The 18,666-nt window shown below is 35.7% G+C and overlaps 1 protein-coding gene across 7 annotated transcripts in view; it reads right to left on the bottom strand.

Moving 5' to 3' along the window:
• Positions 1 to 18,666, bottom strand: part of LOC127062606 (calcium-transporting ATPase sarcoplasmic/endoplasmic reticulum type) — a 36,127-nt gene that overhangs the window by 6,905 nt on the left and 10,556 nt on the right. For 5 of the 7 annotated variants that reach the window (XM_050991112.1, XM_050991117.1, XM_050991113.1 and 2 more), the window contains exons 3-14: positions 13,414 to 13,431; positions 10,857 to 10,939; positions 9,723 to 10,109; positions 9,133 to 9,620; positions 8,046 to 9,051; positions 7,741 to 7,961; positions 7,532 to 7,667; positions 7,296 to 7,448; positions 7,070 to 7,203; positions 6,859 to 6,976; positions 6,657 to 6,774; positions 356 to 5,559 (exon numbers count right to left, since the gene is read on the bottom strand). In XM_050991112.1, the coding sequence (XP_050847069.1) occupies positions 5,462 to 5,559; positions 6,657 to 6,774; positions 6,859 to 6,976; positions 7,070 to 7,203; positions 7,296 to 7,448; positions 7,532 to 7,667; positions 7,741 to 7,961; positions 8,046 to 9,051; positions 9,133 to 9,620; positions 9,723 to 10,109; positions 10,857 to 10,939; positions 13,414 to 13,431 (2,960 nt within the window). In that variant the 3' untranslated portion in view covers positions 356 to 5,461. Of the gene's footprint in view, positions 1 to 355; positions 5,560 to 6,137; positions 6,775 to 6,858; positions 6,977 to 7,069; positions 7,204 to 7,295; positions 7,449 to 7,531; positions 7,668 to 7,740; positions 7,962 to 8,045; positions 9,052 to 9,132; positions 9,621 to 9,722; positions 10,110 to 10,856; positions 10,940 to 13,413; positions 13,432 to 18,666 lie in introns of those variants that run through there. The other 2 variants (XM_050991119.1, XM_050991118.1) reach the window with 2 other exon arrangements.

Genomic DNA, 18,666 nt, shown 5'->3' with positions numbered 1-18,666 from the left:
GCTTAGAAGCAGTAGTGCAGCTTGATGAACGAAGTGAATCTTTTTCTCTTATCTTTTTTCTTTCCACCTTTCCTGCACATTCTTTCTCTTTATTCATCTCGGTGGACCTAAGCAAATTCGCATATTAGCGTGCACACGCGCTCAGCTAACCAGCCAACCGTGTGCCGCGCGTAGATATATATATATATATATATATATGTGCAAAGATATTTGAAGAGAAAAATCCAAGAATCAAAATCTGCATATATATACATACATACATATATATATATATATATATATATATATATATATATGTAAATGTATATGTATATACGTAAACATATAATAAATATAAATATAATAATTCGCTTACCTTGGCTGATGTCACTGATAAAATCCTTGTAATCTGATTGACCGGATTCACTAGGCAAACCAAGTCCAAGAAGACCTAGCGGTCTGATCTTTTCACACACCAGCAGGCAGGGATTAGCAAAAAGGTGTCGGTGGTCGTGGTGGATTATTTTGCTCGTCGGGGGAATAAAATTCCTTGGTTAGGGCATTCCAGATTGACAAGACCAATACGGTAATTACTTATGCCACTGGGATTACCGTATCGGTTTTCCAAGAGAAGTCATGCACAAAAAATCAAACAACAAATCCGGGGTGGAACGAGAGGGTTGTTAACAAGTAGCATGTATCATCCAATCCATGGAATACCATGGATATCATTACATATCAATAACAACAACGACGACGACGACGATGACGACGACGACGACGACGACGACGACGACGACGACGATAACGACGACGACGATAATGATGATGATGATGATGATGATGACGATGATGATGATAACGATGATGATAATGACGATCCTCATCCATCGTTGATCTTTTGAAACTCCAACTGGGATTACTCGTTCTTGATTCCTGACCTTATGAGTTATACATTAAATTGGGAGATAGGATGAAATGATAAAAATGAAAAGGAGGATTTGGTGAGATTAGTCAGACTATTTTCTTGTCATATGTTAATGAAGAAAACAGGAAGTAAGCGAGCGATCGATAAGTTATTATTTCAATTTCTCTCTTTGTTTTTATTAGTAGGCCGATCATTGACTTGGAACACACGCATTAGTTAACACATGATGTTTATTATAACAAGCGAAAAATTATCGTCGATCGATCGATCGATCGTAAAACTCGGTCACGTTCGCTCGTTATAATATCATCATAATTTTCGATGACGAGTACAGATCGTTCAACAACGTTTCGGGTTTCTTTTTTAACCGTATTAATAATTTCGCCGAATCGATGTCAACCGACTGTATTGTTCACATACCGGTTCAGTTTTATATGATCGACGACAGTATCGTATAAATGTTGTATGAACGTTTTAAATATAAAATATAATATACTTATATGTTGATTAACGCAGAAGACGATAAACTAAATCGATTTAGAAAAAAGATCGATTCGATGGAATGTGAACGAGCTGTTACTCTTTTCTTTTTATCAACTTTCTTTTCTTTCGTTATTATTATTATTATTATTATTATATATTATTATTGTTGTTATTATTATTATTATTATTATTATTATTATTATTATCATCGTTATTATTATTGTTGTTGTTGTTGTGGTTGTTTCTGTAATTGTTGTCGATGCACGATAAAGATAAATAATATGATAAATAAACAATATTTCCTAGACGAAATTCGCGCCGTATTTTGCCGATTTTATTTATTTATTTATTTATTTACTTATTTACTTATTTATTCTTTCTTTCTTTCGTTAATAATCGGGCACGAAATAAAAGTGTGATTACAATTTGTCGTATTGCATTACCGCCATTGAAATACGCGATGCTCGATGATACTCGGTTCATTCGGAATCTTATGTTGCACGAATGATGATCGTTATTTTATTTTTTTCTTTCTTTCCTTTTTTTATTTTAATTTGTTATAAATTATTGTTAAAAATAACTACCTTCTATTTCTCGTATCAGAGAAGAATGTAGATCGGAGCAGAATCGTCGCAATTCGATTCTCTACCGATTCGTTCGTGGCTCTCCATGGTATTGGGCAAACTCGATTTAATCGAAAAAAAAATTCGATCGAAAAGATCGAGGACTCACGAACGGTCTAAAACGAATTTTTTATTTTCTTTTCTTTTCAATTTTTTTTTAGTTTTTTTTTTTTTTTTGTTGCCAAATACCATAGTGTAACCCTTTTCTTCCCTGATCGATGGCACTACTTTATTTATTTTACTCATCTTCCGATTTTTAAGCACGACCGTAGTAAGTCCCCTTTACATGCTCTCGATAATTAAAAAAAAAAAAATAGAATTAAATTAAATTAAAAAAAAAAGAAACGATTTAGACTATTATTTTTCAAACTAATAAAGATATCATTTAGTCGTTCCATTGGATCTTTACATTTTATATCAAAATCTAAAATTTATATAAATTTATATATGTAGATACACAAGTATACTCGCGCGTGTTTGTGTATATCGACTTTATCGTCTACACGGTTGAATGGATCGACTTAAAATTTATTATATCAAAAATGAAGCCATGTTCTATGCAATATTTTTCCAATTCGATACAATGAATTTTTACTTCGAAATAAATATATCGTAAAAAAAAAAATTAAGAAAAAAAAAAAGGAAACATTAAAAATCGCAACAGGCAATCTAATTAATTGAAAATAAATAAAAAATTTTACGAGAGATATTATTTAAAATATTATTAGACGATTAACAGGGACTATATCTCGGTCGTGCTTATTTTGTATTCCGCACAGAAATGCCGTATTATTTTTTTCTACTTTTCTTTCTTTCTTTTCTACTTGTCCTCTTTTTTACTTTCAATTCACGCGAAAACACAAATCACATTCGAGCAACTCGCAAAAAGAAAAAACAAAACAACGTATCCCGAATCGACAAAAATAAGATTACAGTGATTCTTTTATACGAATGAAATTAGACGGCGTATCGATAATATGATTTTCGATTGGCGTTCGAAAATCAAGCCTACGCATAGCAGGGGAGAGAGACAGAAAGAGAAAGAGAGAAAACAAGAGAAAAAGAAAAAAAAGAGAGAAAGAGAGAGAGAAAAAGAAAAAGAGAGAGAGAGAGAGAGAGAAAGAAGAAAAACGAAACGAAACGAAAAATGATCGTGGCAGTTTTAAAAGATCTTAGAAGGATCTTAGAAGAATCTTAGAAAGATATTTGAGTTCATTTAAGAAAAAAAAAAAAAAACGCGACGCCGGCGATTGATCAGTCGCGTTAATTAACTTTCCTACAGTCGATGGCATTTACGTTATTACAGTATTATTTTACTACACGTAGGTGTGTGTATGTGTATGTATTATATGTATGTATGTACGTATTTGTTCCATTTCTTTTTCTATTTCTCTTTCATCCTTCATTATCTTTTCCATTTTCATGTGCGTACACTCGCTCTGAACACACTCGCGACTCTCTCCGCCAGCATTTAATTAAGTCTAATTATGCCCATACCAAAGTATCACGCCTTAACCATTAACATAATTAATATATTACACTATATAAGTTATTTACCGCGATTGAGGGGCGGTTAAATCGATTAAAACCGGGAAACATCGCTAACATAATTTCAATGTTTGCTTTAATATATCGCGTCGAACGATCTCATTATTCGCGTATCTTCCCTCTTTTTTCTTCTCCTTGTCTTTTATATGTGTGTGTGTGTGTGTATATTCTTTTTTGTGTTTCATTCTCGTTTCTTTTCCTTCTTTCTTCTATCGTGCGACCACCAACGAACCACTCTTCTTTGAAAACCACACCGTCAGTCTTGTTGCGTTTTGGAAGTGTATGTGGAAGAGTGGATCGCTGCATGTTCGTGCACTTTCTAGCAGATTCTTAACTCTACTAGCTGTGTGATGTATGTTATATATATATATATATATATATATATATATATATATATATAAAACCCAGGGTTAAAACGACTAAAGAACAGTCAGAGGCGCATTGAAGGCCCACATGAACTTGAAAATAACACCGATCGTTCGCAATTAATCGCCCCTTTATATATATATACTCTGTGAACGCGTATGTATGTGTATGTATGTATGTATGCTATGTGTTCCTATATGTGGTATACTAAATCTGGCCCGTAGCTTGAAACTCCTTAAACGACTCGACCGGTTTGAATGGTTCTAATCAAATACTATATTTTTCTCTCTATTTTTTTTTTTTTTTGTACATAGTGAACGTTATTATTAGGAACGGTTCGAACTAATGATCGAGTCGTTTTGGATTCAGCTCGCCGGTCCGGACTTGAAACGGTGATGAGACATGGACCAATCAAGCTGATCTCGAACGATTTAACAATTTTTATTTTATCGTTAATATGTATACACACAAAGCCATACGCACGTACGACGACGACTACGACGACGACAACGACGACGACGACGACGACGACGACGACGACGACGACGACGACGACGACGACGACGACGACGACGACGACGACGACGACGACGACGACGACGACGACGACGACGACGACGACGACGACGACGACGACGACGACGACGACGACGACGACGACGACGACAACGACGACGACGACGACGACGACGACGACGACGACGACGACGACGACGACGACGACGACGACGACGACGACGACGACGACGACGACGACGACGACGACGATAACGACGACGACGACGCAGACAACACAACTTGACGGTCCACATCGCACCCGTTGATGGTATACACAATTGCTGCGTAACGTGTATCTTTCTTTCTTTTTCTTTTTTTCTATTTTTGTTGTTCTTAAATTATATAGAAATTATGCACATAAAAGTACGTACACGTTCGCAGAGGACCGAGTTGTTATTATTAATTAATAATTAAGTGCAAGCTGTTACGACTTTGTCCTGCTGTGCCTGTCGCGTATCTCTTTTTCTTTTTCTTTTTTTTTTCTTTCTTTCTCTTTTTTTTTTATATATATATATACAAAAAGTACCGTGCAACCAACGTTTACTTCGTATACTCGAGAATATTATTCTATCGATATACTAATTACTATAAAGGGATGCGTCGATGCAAACAAATAAGCATCTCTATTGTTTACGATCTTTCATATCTACAAATCTATTCGAATTGGCAAGGTAATTATTAATTTATAAGGACGCATCATTATAAAAGGGAAATAAACTAGCAACGAACAAAAGGCTAATGCCTTTAATTATTACTTTTCAGATCTTACAAGACGGATGCTGATGAAATCAAATCAAATTTGAAAAATTCATCCTGACTGATAGACGACACAGCAGGATCTTTAAAATCGTTTTTATTGTAATTACCAGGGAATTCGGAGATACCATAGGATATGCTGTAGGAGTTTGTACGCATGCACTATCCCAACAGGAAGGAAGACACGTGGCAATGTGCGGGAATATTAATAAGGTTTCCGTCAATCCGAACTCCATGCAAAGTTACTGTCTTGAAATCTCAGCAATTTATCAGGCAGCTCCAGTTTCGACCTCTTCACTGAAGCGGATACTCTTGATGCTAAGAATTCATTAACATAGAATTTTTAGTAAGCAGACAATCAAAAAGTAAGCGGATGATTGATAACAATAAATAATTAGCGTGCTAGTTAAATTTAACGAAAGGAACCTGTGCAGAAATTTATATGTGCGTGCAACTAGTATAAAAGGCCGACTTGTCAAAGTTGACTTTTTTCTTTGTTATTTGTTTGTTTGTTCTCTTTCTTTCTTTCTTTCTTTCTTTCTTTTCTTTTTTCCTTTTCCTCCCTTATAAACTTTTGCTACAATTTTAGTTCCATTGATGTTCCTCGATTTAGTTATATTTTTGATATGATATTAATTTATTGGAAAGATCATTGACGTTACGAACATCGATGGAATTTCGTACGTAAATCAATACAAGTGCAGTTAGTCTACTACGAATTTGGAAATTTTAGAGAATTACCGAACGAAAACGATACTGGAGTGTGCGAGTCTCACGATTAATAATACATGCGTGCAACAGTGCTAAAAACAATAGGAAGGTTTTGGCTATACCTGATTAGATAAGAACACCTACATACGTGTGTTTTCTCTCGGACAAAGAAGTTAACATTTAAAGGCACTCGTAAAAAATAATTTAATAATAATTAATTCTTTGATTACGGCAGAGGTGAGTCTCTTAATCACTCGAGCAGCCACTTAAAAAGCCCACACGATCATGGGACATCTTTAAAGGTACGGTCTGTGTATGTGTATATATATATATGTGATGCGGACTGGTGGGCCTTGGCGACGTATCTTTTTTCTTTTTTTTTTGGTTTTTTGTTTTTTGTTTTTTTTTTTGTTTTTTTAATGGTTGTACTAACACCATGCACAACAGTCAAACTCGTTAAAATCTCACTTAAACGCACTTTGTTAATAACTTATCTTGACCTTCCCGCACCGTGGAGGGAAGAACTTTAGTTAAATGCATTTGCAAGTCCAAGAACTCAGTTATAAATGCTTTCCATAGGAAAAACATCGTTCGCTACACTAATCTTTGTTCACGGATGTTCTATATGGGACAAATATGCAATAGTCCAAAGAACACAGCCCACATTAGAACGATCCAATGCACGGTGTAAATTGGATTCTCACCATCTGTGATCTTTCTGGCAACGAACTTCAGGGTTTCGTCTAGAAGTACCACTGGAATGGAAAACTTCATAACGGTAACCCATTCTTCACCCGTTAAGGGAGTCACTTGGAATACGGACTGAAATAAACGCAACACGTAATTAACACTATGTAGTAGTGATCGATAAATCGGTTAATTATTTATATCATAAATTATTATTACCGAAAGGACGTCGACGTAAAGAATGACAAAGTGGAGTGTGAAGGAAAGAGCCATGGAGGCGATGAGCCACATGTTGGACCAAGGCGGCATCGTGATGAGTGATTGATTCTCCGATAAGCTAAGAGATCGCCACAAGAAATTCGTATGTCACGTAATGAGTTTAACTTATTGGCTGATCGAAGACAAAAGAAAAATAGAATGACGAGTTTACCTATTCATAGCGTTCAACATTTCAATGGTTACTAGTACCGATAGAGCCATGGTCATTGGATGAGGATCGGAAAAGATCTTGCAGTTAATGCCTTTGAACTCGTCCCCACCACCGATGCAAGCCAAGTGATGAGTCTAAATTCGATTTGAAGAATTTTTTTTTTTTTTTCATCAAAACGGGCCGTACGTTATTTAACCTTGACGTTATTTAACGTGACGCTATTTACCAATTGATAATAATTCATTTGTGGTCCATGCGGACTATACAAGAACCACCACGCGGCCGATCCTACAGTAGCAGCACCTACGTATCCACCAATGGCCAAGTATCGGAAAAATAGCCAACCAGAAATAAGAGATTCGTCGGCTTTGCGGGGAGGCTACATTTACACGAAGTATCGATTAATCGAATGTACAATTGTTAACCATTATTTAACCGTGCTTTTCGTCGTCGTTATTTTACCTTGTCCATGATATCCAAATCGGGTGGATTAAAACCAAGAGCGGTGGCTGGAAGACCATCAGTGACCAAGTTGACCCAGAGAAGTTGAACCGGGATCAAAGCTTCGGGAAGACCAAGAGCGGCCGTCAAGAATATACTGGAAATTACCAAATATTTTGAAGAGACGTAATGTTTTTATTTCGACGATCGCTTTCTAAGAAAAACCTTACCTTACGACTTCACCGATATTAGAAGAGATGAGATAACGAATGAACTGCTTCATGTTGTTGTAAATGGCACGACCTTCTTCAACGGCGGCAACGATAGATGAGAAATTGTCGTCGGCCAATACCATCTCGGAAGCTGACTTTGCTACAGCCGTTCCAGAACCCATAGCAATACCGATTTCAGCTTTCTTTAAGGCAGGAGCGTCGTTTACACCATCGCCGGTCTGTAAAAGATAATACGTAATGCGTGTTATTAAAAGACTCATTGTTAACTTGAAAGAGGATTCATGTAAATCTAAAGTCCTTACCATAGCCGAGATCTCGTTCATGCTTTGCAAGTACTCAACGATCTTCGATTTGTGAGCTGGTTCTACGCGCGAGAACAGTCTGGCTCTCGAGCATGCCGATTTCTGTTCGGCTGGCGATAAATCGTCGAATTCACGTCCAGAATAAGATTTTCCTGTGGTGTCCTCCTCTTCGGTGAAAACGCCAATGCGTCGGCAAATGGCTTCCGCGGTAGCTTTGTTGTCACCAGTGATAACGATAACACGGATACCAGCAGCGCGACACCTGACAATGGAGTCAAATACTTCCTTACGTGGTGGATCCAACATACCAACGACGCCGATGAACGTAAGATCCTTCTCGTAAGTGTAAAACTTTGTAGAGTCGCCCAAATCCATTTCGTCGGGTTTCATCGGATGATCGGCCGTAGCCAGTGCGAGACAACGCAAGGTATCTCGTCCGGTTCCATATTGTCTCGTCAGATCCAAGATACGATTTTTCAAAGTCGAAGTAAGAGGAACCTTTTGTGTACCAACGCGTGCATGCGTGCATCTATCCAATACGCCTTCGGGTGCACCCTTAACAAAGAGTTTCGGTCCGGTTCCAAGTTTGCTAGGTTTCAATGGTACGCAATACGAGGACATGGATTTACGATCTCGAGAAAATTCCAAGGTGAACTCCTTCTTCCATTTCGTTTCGATATCTTGCCTGACGACTATGGCCGCGTTACGACGATCGAGTCCACTCTTCGACACACCGTAAGGATTGACTTTTTCGGCCAAAACGATCAGAGCGGTTTCCGTAGCCTCGCCAACCTTCTCGAAAGCTTGCTTGAATTCGTTAAAGTCAATGGCCGAGTCGTTACACATGATACAGATCGTACCAATCTCGTGAAGAGTCTCGTAATCCTGTCCTTTTATCTTTTGCCCTCTGAGGAACATATCACCGATGGGTTCGTAAGTCGATCCAGTAATCTCGAACTCGTGGAACGAGCTATCGTTGCCCTCGATCTTATCAAAAATGAACATTCTGAAAGGATAATTAACAGCGCGATTAATCGATCAATTAAATAGAAGATCTTTCGGGAAGATCGTAAAAATTATATTTTACCGGCTAACGGACATCTGATTGGTAGTCAACGTTCCAGTCTTGTCGGAGCAAATAACGGAAGTACAACCAAGAGTTTCGACAGAAGGCAACGATCGTACAATGGCATTCTTCTTAGCCATACGCCTGGTACCCAAAGCTAAACAAGTCGTGATAACGGCCGGTAAACCTTCAGGAATGGCAGCGACAGCCAAAGCGACGGCGATCTTGAAGTAGTAGATGGCACCCTTGATCCAGGATCCACCGTGAGCAGGATCGTTAAAGTGACCGATGTTGATAGCCCACACAGCAACGCAGATTACGGAAATGACCTTTGACAATTGTTCACCGAACTCGTCGAGTTTCTGTTGAAGGGGTGTCTTTATTTCCTCAGTCTCAGACATCTCAGTACGGATTTTACCAATAGCAGTATTTAAACCGGTTCCAATGACAACGCCACGTGCTTTACCAGCAGCTACATTGGTACCAGAGAACAAAATGTTTTTCTTGTCCTGATAAAAGAAACAAAGAATACCGTGGTGTTTTAAACATTGTTTATAAAGTTTCCTTCGAACTCGAGAAATAAATCAAACGTTTGTCTCGTTCGAACGAACCTGATTGACGGCGCGTGGATCGGGAACAGGATCCGTATGCTTGATAACAGATACTGATTCACCAGTCAGGATAGACTGATCGATCCTGAGAGTGGTCGAGAAGATTTTGCTAAGACGAATATCAGCTGGGATCTTATCACCGACAGACACCTCAACGATGTCTCCGGGAACGATCTCTTTCGCTCGAATCCTTTGTACGCCAGCCTTGTCACCCCGCACGACCTTACCCATTTCGGGTTCATACTCCTTCAACGCCTCGATCGCCGATTCGGCGTTACGCTCTTGCCACACACCGACCACGGCATTGGCGATTAGAATGAGCAAAATGACGAAGGGCTCGACGAAGGCCGTGAACGCATCCTCGTGCTCCTCAAATAAAGCTAGTACCTGATCGAAATATATGATTGCTATATAGAGTAAACCTCTTCCATGGTCTTGCATATGAAAATAACGAAGTTTCATGGCTACGTAAAATCGATGATGTATATTTTTAAATTCACCGATACTAGATATATTTATAGAAATCTCTACTACGGAGTTATCGTAAATGTATGTGCCAACCTGATAAACCAACCTCCTGTATATACATACATACGTACATACGATCATCGTAACGCATGATTAAAAGTCTATATCTTTTTCTTTTTTTTTTTTTGATTTCATTTTTGTAATTAATTTGAAACGGGTTATCTATGTATCCGTGTAAAAAATTAATAAATATTTACAATATTACAGGCGTTTAAACCGATAATATTTACGACGATCGGTCGTTCCTTGCCTTTTCCATTTTTCGTCAGTTGTTCGTTGCTTTCAATAAATGTGATCTTTCTAAATATCCGATGACTAGGATCTTTTATGGTCGATTAGCACGCTATGCATTTCAATTTCCGTCTCTATTGCTCTACCATAACGATTTTAACGTTACTCCGTGTAATATAAATCTAAGCGTTACGACGTTACCGTTCTATTTCATTTCAATCCACCGCGGTTCGTCATTGAAGGATATTCTATCGTCTCTGATACAAATCACGTTAATAGAAACTAATACCGAAGAATTTAGATGGCTTATTTGTTAAACGTATGAGTCGGCATTAAAAAAATTTTTATACTCATTCTTTCCAACTGTATACGTACAAAAGAGATAATAGCGGCTAATAATAGAATCTTAACTAGGAGGTCGTCGAATTGTTCCAATACGAGTTGCCAGATGGATTTACCTGAAAATTTCAAAGAGGACATGTTTTATTCGACTAGATCATATGCAAATGACGATCGATGAAATTTATCGTTTTATTCGCGAACATAAAAGAAAGTTTTCTTTTTTTTTCGAGGAAAAGAAGCTAGAAGAGAGAGGAGGACAAAAAAAATATGATCGATTCGACATCGAAGATCGGCATCGAAGACATAAACGAACTAAATTAGGTTCAACTCGGATTGCGAATTTGTAGAGGTTGTTAGTTGGTTCTGTTGCATCGTACGTAATGACGATGTGTAATTACGCGTACGGACTCGAGTGGAACATGTCGCGTGCATTCGCATAATGTAAGCAGAGACCTGTGTTCGACGACGACGACGACGACGACGACGACGATACTACGACGGTATATGTATATATCTACATGTGTGTGTGTGTGTGTGTGTGTGTGTGTGTGTGTGTGTACACATATCGTATATATTTCCAGTAAACACGCATCGTTGCATATGTGTGAACATGTATACGTCTTCGTATGCAATAGACAGACGTATACTTACACGTATACGAAGAGAGAGAGAGAGAGAGAGAGAGAGAGAGAGAGAGAGAGAGAGAGAGAGAGAGAGAGAGAGAGAGAGAGAGAGAGAGAGAGAGAGAGAGAGAGAGAGAGAGAGACATATGGATTAATACATTCATTAGGTAAAGCATACGCATACGTCGTCAGCTCGTAATGCATTCGAAGCTTACGAACCTGAAGGACCGTATACGGCCGAAGGCTGTTCCAGTTCGATAACGACGCGTTCCATCACCCACATGTGTCTCGAAATTCATCTCCCCTCCACCCTTAACCACCCCTCTGACAGACGTTTTCAACCACGTGCTGCAACTCGAGCGCAATATAAACTCGACGTATCAACGAAGAGAGAGAAAGAGAGAGAGAGAGAGAGAAAGAGAGAGAGAGAGAGAGAGAGAGAGAGAGAGAGAGAGAGAGAGAGAGAGAGAGAGAGAGAGAGAGAGAGGTAATGACATTAGCTCTCTTTGATCTTTACAAATTCATTGACCTTGACATTTCCTTCTCGATATCCTTTGTTTATTTGTTTGTTTGTTTGTTGTTTGTTTCCTCCAATATCACGTGAAAACAAAGCACAATGTTTCATCAACTTGCTTTTTTCATTGGTCGATATTATGCACCCATGCGTATGATCATAATGATGATTACTTAGACTTTTGTTATACCAAACAGAGACACGTTATGCACGTGGAAAAAACATTACGATGATGTAATAACTATCGATTCCGCGAATACATATGTATGTCTTTTCATTTCTCGCTCGGATCTTTGATCTATATGATTATACGTGCATACATAAGTTAAGTACGTAAGTAAGTATACGTAGATTTTTATATAGATAAGATATAATATTAAATTATAAAAAGCGTTGATAAGATCCCTTTGATAAATTAGAATTAAGATATAAAAGTAAATGATCGATATCTTTAATCCATTTCATTGACCTTGCTCACTTATGTTAATAATAACGTCGACAAATTTCTTTTTTCTTTTCTTTTCTTTTTTCTATAATATCTTAAATGAAATCGATAAGAATGTGAATAATCACGAAGCCTCAATTTCGCGCTTGCCGTAACCTCGAAGAGAACCTACGACTGCCCGGATCCGGCATTACGAGTTTCCTCGTGTGTATTCCGTGCGTCATAATTGACCAACAACAGAATATGAACTTCGGCGACGTCAGTAAATTGCGTCAGAGTAGGATCGGCAATGTTTCTTTTTTTCTTTTTATTCTTTTCTCTCTACTCGTACTCTACCGCGTGTGTAAACGAAGAAGATTCTCTCTCTCTCTCTCTCTCTCTCTCTCTCTCTCTCTCTCTCTCTCTCTCTTTTTTTTTCTTGAAGATAGACGACACGATCGCTAAGATCAGTTTCAGAGTTTTTAACAACTCGCTTGTCACGAGTTAACACGTCGTCGTCGTATACGTTTTCTCACTCGCATGATTTTTCAACGTAATATTATAACTAGTAGCTTCTTCGTGAAATTATGAATCGAGTTTTTTTTCTCCATTTTTCTCTTTTCTTTTTTTTTTCTTTTTATTTTTCTCAACGAGATACTTAATAGTTCGATGTGCCGGATCTATCATCTTTCAACGAGATATCCACTTATTAACTTTTTTAAGAGGATGAAAAATCTAATCGCCTTCCACGAATTTTTTATCCATTTATTTCGTTAAATCCCGAGAAAAAATCTTTTCGATGATCGCGAATCTATTCCTAAATATACGAACATTTTTTTTCTTCCGAGTATTTTTTTTTTTTGTTTTCTTTTCTTTCTTCAAATATTTCATTTACGTAAAAACGAATCATAAACTTTTCATATAGCTATTAATAAAGATATATGACCCACGATGCCGATTCGATATCAGTTAAATATTAACCTTTCACTAATATTTACGTTCTAATGGAAAATATGTAAGGGGACTTACCCTCCTCGGCTGGCAATTCTGAAACAGAAATAAAATATTCAGTTAATAAGTCGTTTAAAAGACTTTCGAGTTAATTAAACGAGCAACGTCAGTTTCTGTTTACGCAATCAGAAACCATTACCATCACCGAAGAGCTGAGAATCTAAAACATCCCCTTTAAGGTGGCCCACTTGCCGCGAGAGATTGCCCGGGAACCGAGTAAGAATCCCGCGAATGGTGTAATTTTTGCAGCACGGAAATATACTAAGAAAGGAATTCGAAAACGTTTCGGATTTGACGCCAGTCGAGAAAACTCGCGAAGAAAAGAAGAAAAAAAAGAAAAAAAAAAAAAAAAGAAAGAAAAGTACTATGGTTGTGTCAGCCATCTCATAAATTAGAAACGAGTATCAGTCACGCTTCGCAATTTTGGATCTTTCGTTCCCTTTTTCTTTTTTATTTTTCTTTTCTTTTCTTTTTGTATCTTCTCTCGAAAATATCGTAGAAACGAACAATTTATATTCGTCCGATGGACGATAACGAGAGAATTAATATAATCGATCCTATTAGGAAAATTTCTATGTTTAAACACTTCAAGGACAAGTTAGCTCACGTTTATCGCCTCACGGAATAATTTTTTATTTATCAAGAACATGGAAATATTTGCAAAAATTTTGCGGAACGTTTTTTTTGCTACAATAGTATCACGCCGTTCCTGATCTTGACGTCAAAATATTTCAAATAAAAAGGTACTAAATCAAACCTATGTGTATATACATATGTATGTATGTATGTATGTATATATGTATATATGTATGTATGTATGTATGTACACATATATATGTACATCAGTATATCTTCGAAAAGATAAAAATATAGAAAATTTAAGATTCAATTCGAGACTACAAAAATACACTAATATTAGATAAATCCAGTAACCATCTTGTTTTCTTAACCTAAGACGAATAATATTTCGAAAGAACGAAAAAAGAGAATTAGAGAGAAAAAAACGAGAGAAAGAGAAAGAGAAACGTAATAAATAAATTCAATATACGTAAAGACACATATTTCAAGAAGTATAACGATCATCGATACGTTAGAAAAACGTGTCTCTAACAACGTACATAAGTGTGATTATATTCTTTTATAACCCATACAAGCTTACGAAGAAAGACGTATATAAACACGTAATACAGACACTTATACACGTAGAAAGGACATAGGTTTTCCTTGAATGGTCGAGGATTGACGTGCACGATCGAGCACGTGTTTATAACGCGCATTGTTACTTTAGAACGCTCTACCTTAGAGGAAAATACGTCTAACGCTTTTCCTTCGGCTTATTAAGCCCGAAGGATAACGAGATTAATGGAACGCGTCGGAAAAGGAAGAAGAGGATCGCTTTATCGATATTTCTTTTATACGTTGGTATGTACGTATATACATAGATGCATCATAAACGTTAGTAATAAATACTAACTCGCAAATGTACGAGGAACATTTATTTCGTAACGAAAAATTCCATTTCGTTTCGGTGAACGATCGTAAAATATACACACACGTACAATACACATATACGTAAAAAAAAAAAAAACAGGCAAAGCGATCATCCAGAAAGAGAAAGAGAGAGAGAAAGAGAAAGAAAGAGAGAGAAAGAGAAAGAAAGAGAGAGAAAGAGAGAGATACGAAGGTAATAATGACAATATTAACAGTAGATATTTTTATCGGCTACCCTACCAACGTTTCTTTACTTCTATAGCGCTTCTATCTACGTGGGCAGATTATAAAAACTTCATAGCCGTCTTATAAACACACTCGCGCGCGAACACACACACACATATATATACATAAATACACTCGTATATATGTAAGTTTATACGTCCTTGCGACGTTTAACAACAAGAAATATCTATTAATCTTAAAAAGAAATCTTATTGTTAACTCGAACGCGATGTTACAAGTTTTCTCACAACTAATAGACAATAACTTGTTTTAGAGAGAAGAATGAATTTAAACTATCATGTTATAATAAAATATAGAAAAAAGAGAAAAAAAAAGAGGAAAAAAAGAGAAAGAAGAAACAGGAAAAAATAGAAACACTCTCGTCGTAGCTAATTCGTTCGAACTTTTCGACTTTCCTCGTCGATATCCACAGAGAATGAACGATATCCGGTCGTGGATAGACGATGCTTATTCGATTATTCGAATTCGACAAATCCTGTGAATCCGATCGAGTGTCCTATATATACATATACATATGCATAGACATATATACATACATACACACGTATATGGATATATGTATTTTATATATATATATATATATATATATATATATATATATATATGAATAGAAGCATAAGAGTTAACTGGGCTGTGGATGGATTCTTTACGGAAATATTCATACGTACATTTTATTATATATATATATATTATGTATATATGTACATATGTATGTATGTATGTATGTATGTATGTATAAACTTACTTACATACATACATACAACACATATGTACGTATATATGTATCTGTATATGCGAATGTGTATCGGTATGTGTATATGTAAAAGCACAAGAGTTAGCCGGGCTGTGGATGGATTCGTTACGGAAAGCATCGATCGGTATTCACGCACACAACAATGATATACAACACGTTAACACGCTATATTATATAGAAAGAGTTCGTATGTGACTGTGTATGTTGCGTGGGTAGAAAAGTGCGAGCTTTCTCGCGAGTAAAACTCATGGAAGAATTCTCCTGCTTATATACGACATCAGTCATCGTACAACGAGTCATCGTATGATACGATCCTGTTCGTTAAGAGTTCGTGTGTTGTTTTAACAACCTCAAAGGCTCTTCTACTACCTTCTTACTACCTTTTTCATTTACATTTTCCAAGAAACTTACGATGACAGCGTAAGTTATTTGCATGCTCGGTTCTATACCTTTTTTTTTTCAATAGCTACTTAACTATGACTTTCTGTTTTCTTTATATATATATATATATATATATATATATATATATATATATAAAATGTTCTTCAACGATTTCCGCGTTAACTCGATCAACAACGAAGCTTCTTAGTACTTTTCTTTTTTCTTTTAAAGTATTAAAAGCTTTAGGCTTCGATCGTTTCGTGTTTGTAACTTCAACGACGTGGAGAACATTGACTTTTCTTTTTCTTTCACTTTGGAAAGTTGACTCGTAAAGGAACATTCATTTCGATTTAAATCGAATATAATGGTAATCTTGATAAGAATATAATAACGAAATGAAAGAAATAAAAAAGAAATGCGAAAAACAAGTAATATTTCGGACGAAATTATGCAATTAGATTTAATTAAAGAAACAAATGAACAAACAAAAGTAAATAACTAAATAAATAAATAAATAAATAAATAAATAAATAAATGAATGAATGAAAAAGGATGCAGGAAAATCATTAAGCAAATGGCGCTCCACCTTGCAATCTTAAAGAGCGACCTTAAATCGAGTTAACCTCGTTCAGCGCGTTAACTCTTAACGCAATTCCAGCATCCACGCGTTACTAGGATTGATTAGTACATACATATATACATACATACATACATACATACATACATACATACATACATACATACATATATATATGTGCATACATATGTATGTGTGTCGCCTGCTTCTATATTAGATTCGTATATAACGCGAATGTGAACTATTATAACAGAACGAATACAAATGTGTATATGTATGTATGTATGTATTTATGTGTGTATGTATATATATATATATATATATATATATATATATATATATAACATCTGTGTGCACATTCGATGAGTTAATTGGCTTAGATTCGTGTGCAAATCCTTGGACGGAAGTAACTTGGATCATTCAGAAAATTGTCGAGCGAGCATTTCTTCGACGATTAAAAGTTTTAAAATTTAAACGATCAGTAATACTCGTAAATGCGATAATAAAAATTGATCTAAATTTTAAATATTTTTTTTTTATTTTCAAACGATTAGACCGCAAGTAATTTAATTATTGTATATCTATTATGTGTTACAGTATAATTCTTATAATCTATTATTATATACTTTTCACGTGTTTGTGTTTAGTAGATAGGACTAAGAAAACAGTTTTACTTTGATCATTTTATATTTTTCTCTAAATATCTCGAAAAAAAAGAAAAAGAAAAAAAGATTGTCTTTTTTTAAAGGGAAAAAAGAAAAACCGTTTCAAAAAGAATAAGACACTGTAAATGTAAAATAGGAGTTCTTTTCGTGATATCCACGATATTTTTTATTTTATGTTTTATTTGTTCATGTTGTTTTATTTTTTTCAGAATACACTATTTTGAAATCGGAAATCGTATCGAACTGAAATTAATTGTGAAAGTTCGTAGCAATTGACCTAATTGTCGGTATATATTTCTGATCAATCCATTCAGCCCATTTAGATGATAGATTGGAACATTCACATACATATACACATACATATACATTTATTGTACATATAGATAGATATATTCATTCATGCATATATTTATATATATATATATATATATATATATATATATATAAATATAAATATATAAATATATACAAATATGTATATACTAATATATAATATATATATTCATTCATGCATACATACATATATATAAAAATATATATATAACGTACAAATCCAAAAGAATTATTGGATATCTCAATTTGAAAAATAATTATCTATTATACTTTTCGATATATCGAGAGCAGAAGGAACTCACTGTGATCGTGTTAACAAGCGGAAGAGGACATTGGACTTTAATCATCGGAATAGAAAACGATCGGAACAAATGCCATTGGCTGGTTTACTGTGGCAAAGGTCGCATGCACAACGACGTCTTCTTCCTACAGAACATTCTCTCTCTCCCTCTTTCTCCCCCCCCCCTCTTTCACTCTTTCTCTTTATTTCTGCGTCTCATGCACAATACTCGAATTGTAGGAGCAATGAGCCCGTGAATGAGAAAGGAAAGAAGAGAAAAGGTGTAGTGGATTGATTAGTCAGTGAAAAAAGACACGTAAAGTTGCCTAATGCCAAGGTAAAGAACGAATTTGAATAGATACAAATTTATGTGATTAAATAAAACGGAGAATTAGAAAAGAGATATGAAGTAATTTCTGTTTTCTTTTCCCTTTTTTAAGAAAAAGTAAATAAATAAATAAATAAATAAATAAAGCATCTTTCGATTCAAAATGATGACATTTACAATTCACTAATTGAATTTATTCAAAACGATTTTAATTTA

Source organism: Vespula vulgaris, chromosome 3 (genome assembly GCF_905475345.1).
Source record: "Vespula vulgaris chromosome 3, iyVesVulg1.1, whole genome shotgun sequence".
Lineage (NCBI taxonomy): Eukaryota > Metazoa > Arthropoda > Insecta > Hymenoptera > Vespidae > Vespula > Vespula vulgaris.
Note: the sequence above shows the minus strand (reverse complement) of the source record. Positions and strands in the feature narration are given on the sequence as shown.